This window comes from Pieris napi, chromosome 17 (genome assembly GCF_905475465.1).
Source record: "Pieris napi chromosome 17, ilPieNapi1.2, whole genome shotgun sequence".
Classification (NCBI taxonomy): domain Eukaryota; kingdom Metazoa; phylum Arthropoda; class Insecta; order Lepidoptera; family Pieridae; genus Pieris; species Pieris napi.
The window spans coordinates 275,936-291,764 of NC_062250.1; the positions used below are offsets into that span (position 1 = coordinate 275,936).

The window sequence follows — 15,829 nt, forward strand, 5'->3', positions numbered from 1 at the left end:
GCAAAAACTGAGACACCGTTCAAATGTCGAGTAAAAAATTAAATTTTCTAGCCTTTAGAGAGCGAAGTAAAATAGTATCTAAATAATATGACGTAAAAATTCAAACTAAATAAAAAAAAATTGCCACTTTGGGTCAGTCGGTTACTCAGATTTGACTTAGCCTTTATCATCAAGACTTTAACCCACTTAATCACCAACGAGTAAATAAAACGCAATAATATAATTAAATAGTTTAATATCAGTCGCATTATCCACTTCAAGGATAACAATTTGCCCGTTCTTATATTTAAGCGGTATACAAATAAAATACGATTAATTATTCATAATTTTTGTGTTAAAAATGTTGCCATATTTAAAATATCACATGGCAACATTGAAAGTTACCAATATACATATGATTAGGAATATATTATAGGGATGCCATCTTATCCTATTATTTAGGCGTCAGGTCATCTTGTAGAATGCTAAATGTCAAGAGACCGACTAATATTTGAGAATACAGACCTAAATCAGCATTTTTTACTTGTCAAAATGCTATTTCACCGTTTGACATATTTGACAAACATCAAGACGAGATCGCGGTTCGAGAAAACATCTCGTACCAGTATAGACATGTTTTTGAGGTCAAATCGAAGAGACAATATTATGCTACTTTAGGTTAAAATCTGAATAAATTTGCTACTTGAACTCTAACAGGAATCGCGAGTGAGTTCAAACGGCTGGCATGTTGTAGAGGGCGAGTTTGTCGAACATTTCGATATCCCCACTCACGTCTCTCCGACTCGTGTCCAAACTCCTGAGGTCGTTCAAAACCACAGTCGACTTCTCGACATTGGAAAAAATAGGCATTTTCCCATCGGTATTATCCCGAAATTCGTCTCCGATTTCGTTCCTAAACTTCATCTCCCGCTTGATATCCTGGTCGGCGTAGTAAAAGTCCTTACACTGACTCGGCCCTAGCTCCGTCGGCTTCGCGGACTTCTGAATCGTGACGTTGGGCGGTTTGACCGTTTTCTTCTTGCTCTCCTTTGTCTTTGGCTTCTCTTCTTTTTTATTTTTATCTTTCTTTTTGGGATCGTCTTCCTTCTTTATCTTATCGTGGACGACTCGGACGTGCCGGCGCAGGTCGTACGGGACGCTGAAGCACTTTTTGCACTGCTCGCACTGGTATGGCTTCACACCTGAAATGGAAATATCAAGAAATAATTAACATGAATTTGCGATGAAAACTCTTAAATGTTTCTCGGTCAAGGAGCTCACCCGTGTGTGTCCTCATATGAATCTGCTTGTACGAGGCGGCGCGGAAGCTCTTGTGGCAAACGTCGCAAGGGTAGTTCCGTTCGCCCGTGTGTATGCTGCGGTGGACGCTCAGGGAGTACCGCCGGGAGAACTCTTTCACGCAGAATTCGCATTTGAACCGTTTCTGGAATTAACGATCACTAATTAGATAGATTACAGGGACAAATGAATTATATCAATTAAAGTTGGAAATTAAAATTAACATAACAAAAAGAAAATCCTGGGGAGAGCTGCCGAGAACAGATAATAAATATTTTCTATTCATTAAACACAAAAACTAAAGTTTACTCAATAAAACCCAGTGTTCAAGTTTTTTTCCTAAGATATTAAAATTAAAAATATTATTTGTACATCTAAGTATTTATAATGAATGTTTAGTGAATATTTCTTCGATTTGTTTTAAAAAAAATCTTTAACTAAAATTACATATAGGTTATTAAAATTTAGGAACGCTCAATATCTGAATAACTCTATCTTTGACTCACAACGTGATTGACAAAATGGCAAATCTCTCTCTGTTAAATGAGAGTACGCTGCGATGAAGGGAGACAAGTATATTCACCTCATTGGAATGTTTGGAGTCCTTGTGGTACTTGAGATCCCCCGATCGTCGGAAGCATTGTCCGCACTCTTCGCACTTCCAAGGCCTGACGCCGTCGTGAGTTCGTTTGTGAACCTGAAACATACATTGCCTATTGATATCTAGTAAATAAATTAAAAATATTTGAAGTTATACTACTTTTGGCGCGTTAGGGAAAAATGATGAGAGTCAATTTTTACGATGCACGCGTACAACGTCACAAAAAACCGACACCCTGCTAGCTATAGTCAACACTTTAGTTTTTTCTATTGTTGGTCTGCAAACGTAGACCCTGTTTTTAACTCTTGTTCATATTTATAAAAATCTAAAACATTAGATTTCCGAGACTTGAGGGAAGAGGAACATATGTTAGGAATTTAATGAATTTAATTGTCATTAAAATATTAAATGTCTAAAATTAATAGAAATAGTAAATTTAATTTTTTAAATTTATTTCTTCGATAATAAAAGCACGTGGCATTTTAATTTACAATTCGTCATTTGAGATTTCAATAAATTATTTTATTCTCTTTACGAAATTTTAATTTTAAAAACTTCCTTTCTCCCCCTCTCTCAATCGCTCTCTCCCTTTCGACAAAAACACTGCACATCTTCGTGACGTTCCATAAAAATTTTACCCTCATGCGCCAAAAGAAGTTTCACTTCAATAAAAAAAGGTAATAAATACCTTAAGCGAGCCAGTGGTGAAAAACCGTTTCCCACAAACATTACACGAGTGCTTCTTGCTCTGGTGCATGAGAAGATGGTACAGCATGCTGTTTCGGTGATCGAACACCCGTCCACACTGGACGCACTCGAATTTCCTGTTGGATTTCTTTTTGGGCTTTTTAGGAGACTTCTCATTTTCCTTGTGATTTTCTTGAGCGGGATTCGTCGGTACGTTTGTCTCCAGCAGATTTTGTAGTTCTGTAATAGAATTCGTTTAGTACGGATATTATATATATATATATATACTAGATAGATAGTGAATAGATTTTATTAGATTCAACATTTGTAATGAACGCTCGCATAATGAAAAATGTTATAATGAGAATGTATCGCACGCACACCCAACACCAAACCGACACTTGCGAGTGTAAAGTACCTTTTGTCACAATCTGATGCCTCTGCTGAGTGTAAGGCGGCGCACACGTGGGGCAGCAGCCGGTGCCGCCGCACGCGCATATCGAGCCTACTTCGGGACTCTCACCGCCGCTACGCGAATACCTAAAGCGGTAAGTATTTTAAGTGAGCGTAATCTAACTGATAAGGAAATTGACAAAAATCTAAAAATTGTTTTAGAAAGACCACGCCTCTCGGGAATCGATATAATTGTACATCACACAATCGCAATAAGAAAACATTTTTGGAAGTATTTTAATACAGTGTCACTCACCAATGCCGGATGTGCTCCTGATGCACATGGCCATTGTCGATGGTCAAATGTGGCAACACCGTGTCGTACTGGTCGTGGGCGTCCTGCTCGGGCGTCTGCCCGTCGGCAGGCTCCGGCTCCTGCTCGTGGTCCTCGTCCACCGCCACGTGGATTCCCTCCATCAGATCTTCGGGCTCACTGAACTCGCCCATGTCCTCTAACTGCTTTCGAAAAAAGATATTAGCATTATGAAGAATTTAATGACTGATATTTAGATTTCTACTAATGTATTAATGTAATGTAACGCTAACTTATATGAATGTGGTGTTAGAGCTGAACATAATTAATGATTTTATGAGAGTTATACAATGATTACAAAAAAGTGTCTAAACGCACGCAACCGATCCAAACAAAAATATATGTCGATCGTTTTTCATTACGTAAAATACGCCATTTGTATTATACAATTATTTTTTCTATTATATTTTCGTTAATTTGCCAATGTTTTTGTAGTTTCTTTGCCATTCGTGTCGGAGACAAATGCAACAAAAAAACCCATGAAAATCGGCGTCGAGTTATAACAAATACCACTTTGTTTTATATATTGTATTTATTAAATTCACCAGAGTATAATAATCTCAGAGGCACAAGACGAGTTTTCTGATGGAGTTCTCGTCTCTATTCTTTAAATTTTGTATTCGTAGGTGTAAAGTTGAATATAAACGATTATTAAATACATTAACAATTTTTGGGAACAAGCAATACTGATAAAGAATTAGAGAACTATTCAAAACTTTTACTTTAAGCTAATTGTTATGACCACATCCTAGACCAAAATTTGAAATAACTTACTCGAGCATATTAAATCTGTGGGGTTTGAAAAAAACAAGTTCTTCAAGTTGAAAAAAATAACTCACCTTAGTCAAAGTATGCATCTCTCGTAAATGGGCCTCGAATTGTTTTTGCTTTCTAAAGGATTTATTGCACTTAACGCAACAATAGAAGTCCAGTTTGTCCAAAGAATCGTCTAATTCACCTTCCACAGATTTCTCCATGACCATAGAGTATTTGTAGAGCGGCTTCTCGTAGAGTATGTGCTTGTCTATGGGCTGGTACATTGTCTTCGGCACCGTATTTTCTAGCGACAATTCTACTATAGAATCGGGGAGTGTCGCTCCATTGTCTACTATACAGGTGTTTGTAATCTGTGAGATAAAAGACAATTTTTAAATATTATAAAAAAAGTATGTGTTACTTATTTTAGGATACCATTAATATAAAGAATGGCAGTTTTACATATTGGCGCAGAGAGAAGACTCTCTAGCGCCAATATTGCGATACTGCATGTTAAAGCACTTTCTGATATACAACATTTTTTGTTTTGTTAGCCGGTGCAAGAACAAAGTGGTAGGTTGGTTTGTTATTGTAATTCGATAACATATCCGATATTTTATTACTTATTCTGCTATTCGGAGCGGAGAAGAATCCACCAAAAAAGAGATAACTAACATCGGTCCAGCCGATCTTAAGTTATAAGTGGTGTAACTAACACGACTTTGTTTTATATATTTATAAATCAATTTTTGGTTTATAAAAAGATTAGTAAGCATCATGAAAATATATAAATGATGACAATTGACCTTATCAATCGCAATGTCAGGCACGGGGTTGTCGATACTGAGAGCGGCAGGAGGTTCGTAGTGATGCCGCAGGTGATGGTAGAACTTCAGCTGCTCCTCCCCAAAGAATTGACCGCAAAGCTGACAGACTAACACTGCACGGATCTGGATAAACAAATGTTCATGCTAAAGGGGGATAGTATATACGAAATAAATAAGTCTCCTTATAATCTTTTTTAATAAATTACAATGGTAGCTAATCATAAAGACGCTAGTCCCCACGAGGGGATCCCTGTGTTGGTGACCAAAAACTTTGCAGTGATTCAAATGTGGTGAAATAAAAAATAGTTATTAATTAATGTGACATGTAACGCGCCGTAACGTTTTTCTGTACCCAATAGTAAAACGTTTCGTGACCATGCAGTGACTCTTTATACCTAAAAGTTACTATTACGTCGTGTAAAGTACTAGAAAATCGAAAATAATATTAACAATAACGCGAAAATAAATCCAGGCCCCGTATCGTACCGTTTCACAAAAGGACCCCCCCCCCCAAATTCGTAATACTTGAACGCTCCCTAGGACGCGAGTAAGCAAAACACAATTTTGAATTCCTCACCTGAGAAACGTGTGTGTGAACTGGCAACTGGTCTTCATCATGGTGTCGAGGCATAGAATCCACGAAGCTGTCGGGGAGAATCTCCTCCTGCTCCGGCTGAACCTCCTCATTGCATTGCATCACTACGATGTCCTGAAAGATTTTATAGTTATAATTCCCATCATCATATTTTACACTTTTCAAACTTATTTATTGTGTTATAGTACAAGTACAAGTGTCTAGAGAAGATATCATACAAACGTCAAATTTCTTTTTCTGATTCCAAATCAATCTGGTGAGGCACTGGGCACCTGGATCTGGTAAATTGCAATATTGTGAATAGGCAAGTGACTTTATTATTATTATTAATTTGAAGTAAAACATTGGTTTTCCAAAAACATTTAAATCATTTCTTTTTCTTATTTTTACTAATTCTCCTAACATAGATCTTAAGAAACTATTGTTACTAACTTACTAATCAATCAATGGACTGTATTTGTCTGATGAATAAAATAATTATTATTATTTGTTATCGTTTGCTCAGAAAATATTATTTAATACAATATTTTTACACAGTAACTGCAAGGTCTTGATAGTAAATCTTAAATAAAAGCTAAAACAAATATGTTTTATGTTGGGAAAAAAATTTTGAACATGATGTTCAAAATTTTTGATGACATACTTCAATACTTCAAGTCTTCATTCTCTCATTTTTTACCCCATATAAAATATACATACATATATCCTTAAAATATATATCAGATTTCAATGAAGACAATAATTTCTATCATAGAAATGAGGATTCAGATGTTAGCATAACTGCCAAAGTAGGACAAACATTGGTGCATTGTAAAATAATAGAATTTTTTTACACATAGCAATCAAATCCATTTATTTACAAACTGTTCAAAGTAATAATGGTGACCGCGGTTGAAAAAATGTACATGTACCTGCTGACTCGGTGTTGTATTGCCAGTGTTCCTCTTTAACTTCCTCGAGATCCGTTTTTTATGTGGCAAGCTCTTCTTGTTCTGCTTACTTTGTGCCGGTGAACCGCATGCCATTTCCAGCATCCGACTATCTTCTAAAATTTCACTATCACCCTGGAAATGCCAAAGCATCATTTTATACTATTGCATTACACGATATATGGATATAAAGATGACTTTATTTACCTTTACTGTATCCTTCTTATTAAACCAACCAGTGTCAGGGCACCTTTTCATATCCTGAAGTGGAGGTAGCGGTAGGTCTGACACTTGTACCGGTAACTGCTCCTGATGGTGCTCCTAATATTTTAAGAAGATTACAATAGACATTTCTTAGACAGATTGATAACTTAAAATCTAGTATTGATTTAAAGAGTCGTAATAAAAACATACATGCTTTGTTTTGTTAGTCCTAAATCTAGTTGCAGAAATAGATCTTTATTTAAAAAGTGAGAAATCTGTTAGTAAAACTGTCTCTCTTAAAAAATGATGTGCAAAGCATAATATACTCCAGTATGATAGGCACAAATTAACAAAATCTTTGAAAATAAAATTATCTACCTTTCAAAGACCTACACACAAACTATTATATAATATGTTCACAATTATGTTAAAAAGGCAATAATATAATGTTACATAATGAAATTAAACATAATATCTATGTCTTACCAAAGACTGTCCATTAAAAAGCCTCATAGAACCATCCAGAATTACAGATGTATCCATATCACTTCGCACTATTGTTGACGGCTGTAAAATATATTTATTTAATAAGAGCAAATATTAATTTATTATTTTCAGATAATTGCAAAAAAGGTACATACACACAAGTATACAGACAATCTAAAGTTTCATCAATTCTAGCTCCCAACTAGAATTGAAGGGTTTTAAACCCCTTTTATCCAGTTGTGACAATATTTTAATTATTTCAATAATTAACACCTAAATGTTCTTCACACACATTGTAGTGTTTTAGGTTGATAGGTATGCTCATATACCCCTGTCCATGCATGGTATCAAAATCAAAATAAAAATAATTTATTCATATACGTAAAACAATGTACACTTATAATACAAAAAATTAATGCTTCTAATTTTATATTTACTGCCAGTTCTCATACTAGGTATAATGATACTAGTATAGTTTTTATGTGTATTGTTAACAGCCTGTTAATGCTATATTTCCATACCTCATTTTTCATGCCCTGTCACTAATATAATTATACTTCAAATTTATTTTAAACATAATATGCAGGTTTAAAAATCTAGTGCTTGAATCATTCTAATGTTTGCTTTATTTTAAAGGCTTGCAAAAAAACTTTACTATGTTGTAGTTGCAACTCATCAGACCAGAGATATAGGTTTCATTTGAATAGTAGTTGCCATAAATGGCTTTAAATAGTCAGTACCTTATGATGAGAGTTTTGTCCCTGGTGATGAGAAGTGCGACTAGGTTGGGCCAGATGCGCCACAAGTGCAGCAAGCCTGCCATCCCATAATTCTTCAGCCCAAGGTCCATCTCCAATCTGCTCACCCACCGATATCTGTCTGGGGACAAGTATTTGTATATTTTTCAAATATTTCCAAAGAAAACTTAACTAGAATTAAGGCTAATTTTGTCAAACCAGTTTAAATTAGGGTTTGTTAATAGCTCAGTTATTTTTTATAACTTAAAAAGCATTTCTGTAATTGAAGCATCATAGGATGAAGCAGTAAGATGGTTTTGGCATAATGTTTTATGATAGAATCTTACTGTATTCACAAAGAAACCAATTATAAAATATCATTGGTATTGTACTAAGCACTCTATAGTCTCTATAGGTACTCTAGTATTGTCAGCACTTAACATACCTGCAAACTTGCTGTTGATAGCCTTGTGGGTGCATAACAGTAACCACTCTACCACCTCCATCATCTTGAATGTTTAAAGATAAATTGGGATCTACATGGACTGTCTGAAACAACATGGTAAAACAAAGTTTGTAGATTATGGTGCGACATATTTCGATATAATATTTTTTTAGTTACTATGAATTTATATATTACATACCTCGGCCGACTGGTGTGTATTTATATAATGGGTTACAGCCTCATCTATTTTATCACCCAATAAATGCGATTCTACAGTTCTCATATTTAACAGATGGTTTTCATTGTTATATTTTCACATACCATGAGAAATCAGAAAGGAATGATATGAATTATGAAGCATTAATTTATAATTTTTAAATAAATATTTGACAGCTAATGCTATGCTGAATCCCGATGCTGATCATTATCATATTATACCTATACGTCAAATCAGTGAGGGTATATGTCAAATCGGGCTACCATTTGTCAATTGTCAATATTACTGACCAATGTCTAAGGTCGAACAGCTGTTTTACGTTAATGTTAACTTGTGAATTGTCATTACATGTATAATTTTTAATAATAAACATTTTTCATCTTCGTAGATTCGAGTTTCCACTCAAAATTATCTAAACCACTGTTAACCTTGGCTGTTTTAGATCTATTCAATTTTATTATGCTATTTCGGAATTATCAAAATGTTTCGCAGTTCTGCTAGATGTTTCACCGTCTCAAAACCGTATGAGGTAATTTATTTTATTCAGTATACTTTAAGAATATCGGATAAATTATTTACTTCAGTCATGTCTATAATAATTTTGCTATTATGTAGTAAGTGTTAAGCACACGTTAAATAGTACAATACCTTAACTTAACCATATTCTTACCTAGTTACAAAGATGTAAACATACAGCTACAACAAGTAAACTTGATGAAATCCGAGAGAAATTGCGACAAGGTCCTACTTTAGCAGACTTTGTGTCAGAAGATCGGCCTAAGAACTGGGATGACTATGAAGGGAAGTTAAAACGAGAACAAGGGGAAACAGAACGTCTGAGACTACCACCTTGGCTGAAGACTACTATTCCAACTGGTATGTTTAACTATTCAAAGTAATCGTGCATAATGACTATTGAAAGAGTATCTTATTTTAATAATGATATTGTATAAATACAATTATTTTTAGTTTTCTAGTGAATTTTTTAGGTATATGTTTACAGGGTCAAAGTTCAGTGAATTAAAGCAGCAATTGAGAAGCTTAAAACTTAGTACAGTCTGTGAGGAAGCTCGATGTCCAAATATAGGCGAATGTTGGAGTGGTGGAAAACATGGAATGTCTACAGCTACTATTATGGTATATGGTTGATTGAATTGTGATTAGAAATTATATATAGTGTATTTTAAATGAATCGTAGTTGCTACTAAAATGCACACATATGCATTTTAATAATCATGGTAGGTAAGAACTGACTAGATTATTTAAAAACCACTAATTGAGTTATGTAATGAATTCATGTTTATGTGAAAAAATATTTATTTAAATTACTTGAAATATATTAATGAATTTTTATGTTAATAGATAAAAATTGTGAGCAAGTGATTATAATGATAATTAAGGTCACTTAACATTATGTGTATAATTATGCTTGCTTTTTAAAAGATTTATTATAATAACTTCATGTGTCACAAATAATATTTTTGGGGATTAATATTGCTTGAATATATGGTTTCCATTAGATGTCATAATCAACAACAACCTTGTGCTAGGATGGAGGACTATAATGTGTAGTGCTGGTTGCTGTCAATCTCAAGTTACAGACCTGCATGCTTAACTTATGCTAACACTGAAATATATGTTATCGAAAATTAGTGTAAAGTAAGTATTTTATATGTTACAGTTAATGGGTGACACATGTACCCGTGGCTGCATGTTCTGTTCAGTGAAGACATCTCGGGCTCCCCCCCCACTTGACCCAGAGGAGCCATATAACACGGCACATGCTATTAAACAATGGGGTCTCGGGTACATTGTGCTGACATCTGTAGATCGTGATGGTTTGTTACTGTTACCTCCATATTGTGTATTATTTATGAGATAAATAAACAAATTTTATTTATATTTCCAGATTTGCCAGATGGTGGATCGGCTCATCTTGCGGAGACTGTTAGAGAAATTAAACAACAGTAAGTGTTTGTATAAAGTAAAATGACTGGAGTAAAACAAGTTTTGAGTGAAACAATGAAACAATCTGCTTTGGTCATAAAAACTAAATTAGGCAAATTGCACCATTTTAACTAAAGTATGAAAAAATATTTTAATAAAAATACTGCAATAATAGTTGTATGATAATTTTAATGGGGTATGATGTTTAATTTTTAATATAAAGTGTATCTTTAGGAATCATGGAACTTGTACTAGATTCAAAATATGCCAAGAAAGACTTTACAGTAATCATCACTACCAAGTTATTTCTTACAGTTTTTTTATGTGAATGCCCGTATACTAGAGAACTGATTTTCTTTTGTTTTTTTCAGAAACAAGGAGATCTTAGTGGAATGTCTGGTGCCAGATTTTCGTGGAAATCGAGACAGTATATCCACCGTTGCTAATAGTACTCTGGATGTGTTTGCGCATAATATTGAAACTGTGGAACGCCTAACGCCGTTTGTGAGGGACCGAAGAGCTGGGTACCGTCATTTATTTCATATATCTTTATCAATAGGTTGACAGTTCTCAAGACAAGATCGTGATACAAATTCCATCTTTAGTTTTGTTTATTTTAGAAAAACCAAAAACAATTTTTTTAAATTTATTTTACTGCTATCGACAGATATGATGATCTTCATTTGCTGTACAATATTTATGATCTTCCAACGACAAACAGATTCCATAATGAGTCAAGCTTCCGTCTTTTAGCCGATCACAACTTACTCCTCACCGCTCTTCAGTAGCTCTCATGAACTACAATATAAAACAAATAGTAAATATTTGTCACTATCGCTTCGTTTTTCGGGAAGAGCACTAATCTGCTGCTCGTATAAACCTTCCTGCGGTAACAATAAAGGACCACATTAATATTTAATCGAAAGCTGCAACCCCCACGACCTAGGATGAGTTGGGAAGGAATGGCTCAATCTCTCCCTGAATCTGGCAATGTGGTCTGATTTAGCTAGCTATCTTCCGTTGAATAACAACTAAATCTTTGTAATAAAGTAGTTCTTGGCGCCCCAAGTGGAGAGGAAGTGACTTGTGTTTGGCTAAAAGATGGACGTTTGAATTAATATCCATTCCGGATGTTGTTGTAAGATAGTATGTCATAATAATATAGCTTTATATATTCCATATAAATACAAACACATATACGACACTAGACATTAAAAGTAAGTAAAAAAAAATAAAAATGTTTACCCACAGGTAAAAGCATCCTATTTGCGCATTGAAATCTCCCATATATAGCGCTTTTGCTAAGTCTTCGTAGAATTTATCAATTTTCTCTTGAGAAGTAAAACTATTTTAAAAGTAGACACAACACACGTACTAGCCTACATCTCTATATTCAGCATAATTATTTTCTATAGAGGTCTTAGAGTTTAAATAATTACGTATATATGTAAATTAATTTTAGTTACCGTCAGACGTTGAAAGTCCTCGAAACAGCCAAAGAGATGAATCCAGATTTAATAACAAAATCCTCAATAATGCTGGGCCTCGGGGAGACGGACCGACAAGTGGAACAGACTATGAAAGGTAAATTTAAATCACTAGGGATTATATGCAGAATTGAGACTTCAATCTCCCCATCTATACTAATATTATAAAAAGGAAAATTTGTATGTAAGTATGTTTGTAACGAATTTACGTTTGTAACGGCTGAAAAAGTACTGGACCGATTTTAAAAACTCTTTCACCATTTGAATGCTACATTTTCATTGATAGGCTTAATTGCAAGAAAAAATAAGGATTCCTAATGAAACTAAAATATTGTTACCCAAGGTGTAAAAAAAATGCATATAAAATATCTTTGATCGCATTCGCTGCAAACACTATTGATGATAGAACAAAAACCATGTTCCACAATATTAAAGAACATAACGATATAATTTTTTTTCTAAAATAAATGTCCACGCGTCCGAAGTGAGTCACCTAGTTAATAATAATTACAAATACAATAAAATATGAATCAGTGCCAGTTCTTCCCCATAATACACCATTAGTACAAAAATAAATATTGCAAAGTTAAAAATAATCATTTAGAACGTTACCGTTTTCTTGTCGCAGATATTTGTTTATTTATTAATATTATGTTATTTGGTTATACACACTACAAGAGTCGATTATATTATTTTTGTTAGTTAAACATTTGGAGCTACAACCTTAATTGCGGCCTATAATATTTTCTATATTAATTGACCATTTTCCTGTTAAGCCAAGTAGGTGTAAGCCTTATGTGTCTCTATATATACATATGTATAAGACCAATTAGATGATAGAGACAATATTTTATTTAATAGTTTTAATTCTTCTTCCTATTTACATTTTATAGAGTATGGTTTAAACACAACTAATTTTCGAGTCTTTGAAATTCATACTTGATTGAGCTTTTCTCGCGTCGAAGTAGATGGCGCTGTTTCATTTTTTATTAAATAGTTATATTAGATCTTTATATACATAAAGTCCTGTTCGTTTATCCCGCTAATTATCTAATCTAGACAGATTTATGTAATTACGATTTTTATATATTTGTGGAAGTTCAAGGGAAACATAATAAGTAGAGAAAATACTAAAAACGACAGTTTAATTATCCAATAAATACTGTTTCTAACTGAGAAACAAAAATGTATTTTGGTCTTATTAGAAATAAAAATGCTCACTTGGTTGTGATATATTTATAGAAGCCTTCAGAAATTTGTTTCACAGCTGTAGTATGAGATCTGGTCTCTTGACAAAGTTTTCTCAAAATTTTGTCAAAAATATATTTAGATGATTCAAAGTTCACCGGGTCATCCAGTTATAAAACGAATGTGTTTATGAAATTAAAAAAGTTATATGTTAATTTAATTAGTAAAGAGTCAAAAATATATAACTTTCAGATCTCCGAGCAGTCGGAGTGGATTGCCTCACGCTGGGCCAATATATGCAGCCGACCAAGCGTCACCTGCGGGTGCAGGAGTATGTGACTCCGGCCAAGTTCGCCGAATGGGAACAGCGTGGAACGGAACTTGGCTTCCTCTACACGGCCAGCGGACCTCTGGTCAGGTCTTCATACCGGGCTGGCGAACTATTTATCAGTAGCCTCTTAAAGGATCGGAAGGCGAAGACGGCTTAATATACTAGTTAATTAACTGCTGTGTAATTAGAAAATAGAATTATAGAAAAACATGAATCTTCAATGTTGTTCATATTTTATTGAAATAAATATATTTGTTTAATTTTGTCTCATTTTCTACACGAATTGTGTAAATTGTTTTTGGATATAACAGCTCGTTGTTCCAATAAAAAAAAAGTTCACTTATTTTTGTATAACTGGGGGCAGAAGGCTCATCTGATAAATTATACCGCCACACATTGACACTTCCATTGCCAGAAACCTCGCAAGTGCGTTGCCGGCCTTTTATGAATTAGGACGCTCTTTTCCTCGAGCAACTTAAGTCAAATTGGTTCATGGAGTCAGTGAGCAGCTGGTTCCACATAGTTGTGGTCTACTGCCTTAAAAAACGCTCAGTTGTGGAATGACGGACGTCGAGGTGATACGGATGGAATTTCGAATTCTGTCTTCATCATTGTCCAATGATGAAACTCAGGTATTAATTACTCGTAGATCTAAAACTACTAGGAATGTGAAACGATTATAAAATACGCGTTCTTTAATTATTTGTATTAAAACTTAGGATAAAATCTTTAATCCGCTCTAGTTAAGCGCATCTCTTACAAGATAAGATGAAACAGTTTTCATTAAAATATCTGACGCAGGCGCATTTGACAGTAAAATAATAATAATACCTTGTGAAACTTATAATAAAACTTTTTAGGTGAGATTTTCGAGTAAAACCTTTTTCACGTTATTCCAACGAGGTACACCTTTCTCTGAGAAATGACCAACTTTTATTACCCTACCAACAAAATTGCCTTAATTACATCTAATCAATATAATAAAATTATATTAAAGAATAAAGATCTTTCAGACTTCTAAATCTTCCAAATAGATCGTCAAAGGTCTATCGCAAGGATAGATCAGAAATCCATTATATGGTTACATCTTTACGAGTCTAATATTAGTTTTCTAAAAATAGATTGCCGATAATCTAATCTTATGTAATGCTTTGATCACATAGTTTCAATTTTCCTAACGGCTTACTGTATGCCATAACGCTATTATAATAAAGTAATGCCATAATTACAATCGTACCTTGATTAATTATTAATAGTACCTTCTTCAAATTAAAAGAAGTGTTTATCTTTATCGTAAATTTAAGTGCACAATAATATATTATATAGACATGTGAGTTCACGCACGGATGCGACGCCAGAGGAAGCGAAAAAACCAACACATCGCGCGGCGAATACATAAAATGTTGTTAATTCAACTTCTCGGTGCCTTATGAAAAATTATGGGTTTTGGATATGGTACTTTTGGGAATACTTTTATTTTAAAGAAGGCTTTGTTGTATAGTTATTCCAATAAAGACTAAATTTATATGTGTACATAATAAACCGTATATTAAATCATAATTTTAAACTATGCATATTATGAATTATACGTATATATGTCTAAATTTAATGAACGATGAATCACCAAGCTGACCAAAGTCCATTCAGATGTCAGAAAAGTTATTTTAGTAGTCTGGGTAGTCTTTTTAATGTATAAAAAATAAATAAATCAGTGGCGCTACAACCTCTTTAGGTCTTGGCCTCAGATTGAATCTGTTTCATGATCATTTTTTTAATCTAATAGGCAAGTAGGTGTTCAGCCTCCAGTGCCTGACACACGCCTTTTTGGGTATAAGACATGTCGGTTTCCTCACGATGTTTTCCTTCACCGTTCGAGCAAATGTTAAATGCGCACACAGAAAGAAAGTACATTGGTGCACAGCCGGGGATCGAACCTACGACCTCAGGTTTAAGAGTCGTACCCTGAAGCCACTAGGCCAACACTGCTTTTTAATGTATACCGTATCCAAAATTGAGACAAGAGCTATTGTATGGAGTTACTGCACGTTTGGTCAGCAAACGGCGTGTGTTAGTTCTCCGGAGGGGCTTTTTGTCCAGCCGTGCGGCAATGGGGGCCTCTTAGTCTGGCAACACTTTTTTTCCATTCAATAAGAAAATAGTACATTTTGCATCATATTCCATTTAATTTAGTAAAATTTTATTTCTAAATTCTCATAAATATTTTTTTCATGTTGTCACTCAAATTAATAGTACATTATTTACATTAATGATTCATAAACATACTCTTGCAATTACAATATTCAATTACTTATTTGAACCGAGAATTGCACAGATGTTTTATTCAAGAT

The 15,829-nt window shown here is 34.1% G+C and overlaps 2 protein-coding genes across 3 annotated transcripts; one reads left to right on the forward strand and one right to left on the reverse strand.

The window, feature by feature from the left end:
- Nucleotides 1-218: 218 nt before the first annotated feature.
- Nucleotides 219-8,738, reverse strand: LOC125057775 (zinc finger protein 721). Of its 2 annotated transcripts, XM_047661655.1 has the most exons (15): nucleotides 8,511-8,738; nucleotides 8,312-8,415; nucleotides 7,870-8,008; nucleotides 7,130-7,210; nucleotides 6,647-6,760; nucleotides 6,422-6,574; nucleotides 5,493-5,624; nucleotides 4,895-5,038; nucleotides 4,172-4,459; nucleotides 3,276-3,475; nucleotides 2,985-3,106; nucleotides 2,568-2,806; nucleotides 1,862-1,975; nucleotides 1,261-1,423; nucleotides 219-1,181 (listed from the first exon to the last, which is right to left on the reverse strand). In XM_047661655.1, the coding sequence occupies exons 1-15, from the start codon at nucleotides 8,592-8,594 to the stop codon at nucleotides 712-714; spliced, it is 2,547 nt and encodes an 848-aa protein (XP_047517611.1). In that variant the 5' UTR covers nucleotides 8,595-8,738; the 3' UTR covers nucleotides 219-711. The 2 variants fall into 2 exon arrangements, with proteins under 2 accessions (XP_047517611.1, XP_047517612.1); XM_047661656.1 differs by lacking the exon at nucleotides 8,511-8,738 and having other exon boundaries at nucleotides 7,870-8,004; nucleotides 8,312-8,417.
- A 127-nt stretch (nucleotides 8,739-8,865) lies between these two features.
- Nucleotides 8,866-13,706, forward strand: LOC125057776 (lipoyl synthase, mitochondrial). Its single transcript, XM_047661657.1, has 8 exons — nucleotides 8,866-9,057; nucleotides 9,203-9,404; nucleotides 9,532-9,665; nucleotides 10,210-10,366; nucleotides 10,438-10,495; nucleotides 10,847-10,999; nucleotides 11,938-12,059; nucleotides 13,403-13,706. The coding sequence occupies exons 1-8, from the start codon at nucleotides 9,010-9,012 to the stop codon at nucleotides 13,636-13,638; spliced, it is 1,110 nt and encodes a 369-aa protein (XP_047517613.1). The 5' UTR covers nucleotides 8,866-9,009; the 3' UTR covers nucleotides 13,639-13,706.
- The last annotated feature ends 2,123 nt before the right edge of the window (nucleotides 13,707-15,829 follow it).